This window comes from Argentina anserina, chromosome 1 (assembly GCF_933775445.1).
Source record: "Argentina anserina chromosome 1, drPotAnse1.1, whole genome shotgun sequence".
Taxonomy (NCBI): Eukaryota; Viridiplantae; Streptophyta; class Magnoliopsida; order Rosales; family Rosaceae; genus Argentina; species Argentina anserina.
The window spans coordinates 6,874,562-6,881,219 of NC_065872.1; the positions used below are offsets into that span (position 1 = coordinate 6,874,562).

General features: G+C 39.0%; 1 protein-coding gene across 1 annotated transcript; it reads left to right on the top strand.

Moving 5' to 3' along the window:
* The first annotated feature begins 423 nt into the window (after nucleotides 1-423).
* LOC126800787 (uncharacterized) lies at nucleotides 424-6,388 on the top strand. Its single transcript, XM_050528205.1, has 8 exons — nucleotides 424-466; nucleotides 4,440-4,543; nucleotides 4,631-4,676; nucleotides 4,836-4,929; nucleotides 5,020-5,074; nucleotides 5,227-5,336; nucleotides 5,708-5,907; nucleotides 6,018-6,388. Exons 1-8 carry the CDS (start codon nucleotides 424-426, stop codon nucleotides 6,386-6,388), a joined length of 1,023 nt encoding a protein of 340 aa, XP_050384162.1.
* Nucleotides 6,389-6,658: the final 270 nt, after the last annotated feature.

Consider the following 6,658-nt stretch of genomic DNA (forward strand, 5'->3'; position numbering starts at 1 on the left):
TCGGAAAATCGAGTACAGTATACACATTTCAGTTCCAGCCAACAACTGAGACACTCTTTGCTCGTGTGCTTTTAGGTTTTTAGACATTCCTATAATTTGTTTGGGTAAATTCGGTACCAAATTGGTTGGGCAAAATGGGTTTTGGTGGTATGGCTCCCCAAACTACGACGATTAAGTGAAATCCGGGTTGGGATTAGAGGCGAGAGACCTGAGTCCGTGTTTCGGTGGGGAAGATCATTGTCCAGGGTATTTTCGGTGTTTGACAATAGATTTGTCAAACGGCGTCGTTTCAAAAATGTCATTTATATACTCCCTCCACTAATTCAAATCCAAAAGGCCTAACAGACTCTCTGCAACACACTCTCTCTCTCTCTCTCTCCCTCTGCAAGTCGGTTGTTAAGGTTACGAAAATCTCAGGCGACTATGGCGAATCAAGCTGAGAGCTCTCAGGTGGTGGAGAATCCAGGTACAGGTTATGCCCTCGTAAGCTCAATTCTCTTTTCTAGGTTTGAATCATCGACGATCGAGCTTGATTTTTGATATTAGCTTTTGTAATTCGCTCGCTCTCTCTGTAATTTTGTTTTCTTAAAGTTAATGGACTAGAAAATTTCATACTATTCTGTTTGTTGTGAGTTGCATCTTAGTATAACTTGCGTTGAATTTGAATTTGTAATAACCCTAATTTTCAAAACAATATTTGGTTTGATTTGAATTCTATAAAGTTGTGAAATTCAATTAAAACGAATGTGATTGTTTGCGATGTTACGAAACGAAAAACGGAAACGTTCTCGGAACGTTTAATTAGAAAAACGTTACGTTTCCGCGATGTATATATCGACTTTTATTTCGTCGCTCGGTTGCGAAAACATTCTTCACGAAAGTTGTAGGGCTCGTTGATACGAGTTCGTGGATATGTGACGCGTTCTAATCGGACGATGTATGTAAAAGTTATTAACGATATAAGTTAGTTTCCGATTTGGAAAGAGGTATAAAATGAAATTAATCAGAATAGGGTTTCCATTTTCAGAAACCCTATTCTCTCTCTGAAACCGCGCCTCCCTTCTCTCTCTCTCCCCTCGCGACTCTCTCTCCCCGACCCTTTCCTCCCACGCCGGCGATCTCACCGATCCGTGGTCCGTGTCACACACCGCTCCTCGCAAAAGCTTCGCACGGTTCTCCTTGCCAAACCCCGAGAAGATCGCGTCCTCTCTCGTCGCCGTTCGCCGCACCGACGCTCCGCAACCCACCTGCAACTCGACGCCACCAGTTCCACCCCCGGCGATGCATGTCCTCGGAGGATAGCTCGCCCACGCTTGCCTCCGAAGCCATCGATGACAGAAGGAGAGCTCGACTCGCCGATCCTCCACGCGTTTTGACTTCAGCCGTACTCGCAGGTGCCTCCGGTGGTCCTCTCGACGGTCCTGCGTCCTCTTGAGGTAAGAGATGATCGATTAGAGTGGATGTGATGTTATTTGTTGGATTTTGGATTGATTTGTGGAGAAATCGGAGGAGAATGGAGGAGAGGGTTACCGCCGCCTAGAGGCGGCGCGTGGGGGTGCGTGGGTTAGTTTAGGAGGGGTCTGTGGTTGTGGGAAGGAAGAGGAGGAGGAGGAGAAGAGTTTGGACCCGGCGGTGGCGTGATGCTCGCCGTGGTTGGTGTCGGCGCGTGGGCCCCATGCACGGTCTGCCGGAGGTGGCGCATGTACCCCACGCACCGCCACGTGCGGCGGCGCGTGAACAGTGTTTCCGGAAGGGTAATTTTGTAATTTATTTACGTATGGTAAATGTAAATTTTATTTACGTACGGTAAATGTAAATTTTATTTACGTACGGTAATTATAAATATAAATTACTTTTAGTAAAGGTAAAAAGTAAATTCAGAAGGGTAAATCAGTAATTATTATTTATTCAGACAGTACGTACATTTGAATAATATTTAACTATTTATACGTACAGAAATACGTAAACAGTATAGCTCGTACAGAGATACGCATTGGATGTGTATTTGTACATTAATACATAAATAGTAACAGTGAACAGTAACAGTGAGCAGTAAATTCGTAAAACCGAAAATTGCTGAATAGTAACTGATTATTACTGTTACGGCATTTAATGGTTTACGAAACGTTTCTAAATTCTTTTCTAATCTTTTCAAGGTGATCGATAAATCAAGAAAATGAATTATCCTCGGAAATTGTGGAATTACGCTCGAGTCGATAAGGTGAGTAAAATCTCACATATTTACGAATCTACCCTTGCGTTGATTCCAAGATTTTTGCAAGAGTTTTAAATATTGAAATACGACATGTATAAAATATAGTGGATTATATATATATATATATATATATTGTAGAAATGGTAATGAGTACATATATATATAGTTTGATATGATATATACTGTTATGAATTCATTTGAAATAGGTCATTTCGATGACGAGCATGTGATTTTAATATGGAGTTTGTTAAACGTTTTGTCTTCGGACGTGTTTATAAATGATGACATGTATATGATATAATGGATTATATATATGTATTATATGAATGGTAAATAAATACATATATATATAGTTTGCTATATAATATACTGTTATGATGTTATTGTGATGATGTCATTTTGATGACAAGATTTTATCGAGCATGTGATTTTTGGTACAATATGATGTGTGATTATTGTACGTGATTTTAACATGGAGATTGTTAAAATGTGATTTGTCTTCGGACTTGATTTTTGGTACAATATGATGTGAGATTATTGTACGTGTTTGGCAAGTCGGAACCTAGCCTTTGGCCGGGCGAAAGTTACGATACAGTTAGAGTTCTAGTCTGTCTGCCAGAGTCCTGCATGTGAGGTAACGGGTGGTTATCTACTCATGGGTACTCATATTGTTTTGATATTGGGTAGCGGGTGGTTGCCCAATATCGGCGGTGTATTACGAGAGGGGTAATAGATGTGTATCAGCGTTCTTGGTACCCGTATTATAAATGCATTTGGGTAACTAGAAGGGTTACTTAATTTCTCATGAGCGTTTCAGTTCATATATCTTTGGGACAACCAGATGGGCCGTCCATTGACTCATGAGTGCATTTATATTTGTTTGATTTCTGGATTTTTCGTATATATTGATATGCGAGTTATATTTTCATTTTACTCATACGAGCTGTAAAGCTTACCGGGTTTGTGTTTACAATCCCGGTGCACCAATTCAATGGTGTACGGGATACTTCCGCAGGTGTTGATTAGTGGAGATTGAGAGACGACTCCGGAGACTCGAAGTTGTTCGTTACCCTGCTTGTGGTGAGATTTCTAGAGTGGATTTGTGAGTGAGAATTTGTGAGCATTTATTTGTGAGTTTTGTGAGAGATTGTGAGGATTATTACATTTCCATTTTTATGTATGGATTACAAATTTGGGTTGTAATAATTGGTTTGTCTGAGTTGTATTGAGAACTCAGTAATGATCCGCTGTGACATTTTAAATGATTTCGATTTCATTGAGATTGTTTGGTGTTTAACGACTTTAAAATTTTGAGTTTTTAAGCTCGAAATTTTGGGGTCGTTACAGAATTGGTGTCTATTCGAGCTTTGATTTTGATTTTGAAGTACTGAAGGCACTTCGATTTTTTTAAGTAAGCGAAATAGATTCGAGCTTAGATTAGCTAGGCCTGAAAATCTAAAACTGTATCATAATCGGAGCTTGAATCTCTGTTTTGGTTAGATGTATAACAATTGGAAGAGGAAATTTACTGTGAAAAACCTCGCATCGTTTTGATAATCTGAGTCTCGGTAGAGTAGAAAATTGTTTAACTGGATTTGTTTTACGTAATTGATTTCTGACTGTAAAATATCTGTTTCGGAAAGTGAACTGTTGAATCGTTTTTAGCATTTGAGTCTCGATACAGTAGAGAATTGATTAACTCGATTTCATTTCCATTAATGAAATCTGAGTGCATATATAAGTATCTGTTTCGGAGAGTGAGGCCGTGAAAATGCTGAAAGAGATTTTGCCTATGTGTCACAGTAGATGATAAGAACATTAGATGCAGTAAACTTATGTGTTAAGTGAATATGTTGGACCTGATCTATGATAAATGTGTTTCGGCTTCAGTCGGAATGCGTTTTTTGATTTGCTTTGGAGCTCATCACTTACTAATGTATACAGTAGGTGATGAGAACATTAGATGTAGGTAAACTTATGTGATAAGTGAATATGTTGGACCTGATCTATGATAAATGTGTTTCGGCTTCAGACTGGTGCGTTTTTTCATTTGCTTTGGAGCTCATCACTTACTAATGTATACAGTAGGTGATGAGAACATTAGATATAGGTAAACTTATGTGATTAGTGAATATGTTGGATCTGATCTATGATAAATGTTTTGGCTTCAGACGGATGCGTTTTTTGATTTGCTTTGGAGCTCATCACTTACTAATGTATACAGATGGTGAAGCGAACCAGCCTCTGGCCTATATCCAGATCGGACAAATTCTCTGTCCAGTGACCGGAAATGTTATAACTCATTACTTCGCAGATGGAAAAGATATGGTACTGAATATTTTTTGGTGTTCAATTGTATTGAGGTTTAAATATGGTTCTATATTTGCCAATTTCTTGGTCTCATTTGTGCTGCAGCTTCCGTCCTTCTACCTATCACACTTCAAAGAGGTAGAGATAATTGGTAAGTGCTTTGTGTTTAACTCCCATCTGCCAGAAACACCACTCCATTTGTAATAGCATTCTCATGATCCTGTGTCCTTTCCAGGTACTGGAGGATTTGCCTTGGTGGCCAAGTGCACTAGTCTCTATGACTAGTGCACTTATGCTATTAAAAAGGAAGGCATTGGCCATAACCCCTCGGACGAAGAAGGCTCTAGTGAGTCTGATGCTTCTCTTCCAATGGATATGGCTACGAGTTATGATCATCTGATCAGGTAACCATAAAATATGCTTAATTATTGCACATATCCTGGAGTATAATGCTTGTGGAGTTGTGATGTATTGATGTTGCATTTCTGGTTTAGGGAGCCAACGATATGGGCAGACTTGAATCACCCAAATGTTGTTCGCTATTATGAGGTATTGTTAGAGCTCCTACTGTTATTAGTTATTACTTACTATATAGAAAAACCACCTTCAATATTGTTTTTGTATATCTTCTCAACATCTTTTTCTCATTCGATAAGTTATATAGTAGTCTAGATTGATCAACACTCTGTTTTGGTTTCGAGGCTTGGATTGAGAATAGGTTTTCTGGCATCAGCACCACTGATGATTGGGAAGGGGGAGAGATTGATGTGTTCAAACCGTGCATGTATGTGCAGCTTGAACTTTGCGAAAGGTGAGAAATTGAGCAGCTAGATAAGTAACTAGATAAATATATAGGTGTTGAGGTGCTTGGTGAAAGATATTGAAAAGTATGCTGCTTGATTTCACTTCCCATTGATATGATTCTGATTATATACAAGTACATCACTAGTATAGAACTATAGATCCATTCAGCAATTATAATAACTACAGTATCAATCTAGATCCTTAGAACTAGCCATTAGAGTGATTACAAGCAATTACAATGATCCTACAGATTTGCTGTCAATATATGGAATGAGTAACTGAAGCAATTACCTTGAATGCATATCAGAAAATATTGAATGGTTATCACTTGGATGCATGACATATATGTTGACAGTTTGTGTTTCTTCAATGTGACAGCTCTTTAAAAACTAGACTTATGCCGGGCAGTGAGTGCATGGTTTCGTGGATTGACAAAAACGAACGCATAAGGACTTTGGAAGACATTTTGCACGGTTTAGCTTATCTACACAATAAAGGGTTGATGCACGGTGACATCTCCAGTGCTAACATCCTTTATGGTAAAGATGGTCGTGCTAAGATCACCGATTTTGGACTAGGTGAGTAAGTGTGTTATGTTGTTATATAGACTGTTCAGTTGGTATGAAAATGATGTACGCATCTAGGGGTTTGTTACTGTAAATGTCTTGATATCAATATTTTGTTGCAGCCCGACATATAGGTAAAGATGTCGACTTTGACACGGAACAGACCTTGGCTAATCCTCACGTATTCTACCGTGCACCTGAGAGGAAGGAGGTGGGAAAGCCTTGCACCAAGTCGGATATTTTTAGCTTGGGGATATTGTTGTTTGAGATGATGCAACCAGCAACAACATTTGGAGGCAGAGCAATCGCCCTTAATTTCTTGGCAAGCAACAAAGGTTTTCCTGATCATTGGAAGGACCTGCCCGCAAAGAAGTGGGTGGAGAAGATGGTAGACCATGATCTTGCCTTAAGACCATCGGTATCCTATTTGAAAGAGAACCTCGAACATATAAAGACGGACATTCTTCATTCCCAGGTAGCGTTTAGTGTATAAGTTCGATCCATGAACACATCATACCCAACGATGGATGCTAGTGTAGCTAAAGTACATTAATTGTTGGTATTTCTTACATATATGCTATTAAAAGGCATGGATTTTGATGAACCCTTGCATCAGAAGTTAATAGTTAACAGGTTAAGTACAAAGTATGGTGGCAGATATGGTACTCTGCACCATTCAAGTCTGGTTATGGAGTATATGTGATGTGAACATATATAGAATATATTAGAAGTAATTTTGAGCTGTGTTTCAGCAATTATAAAT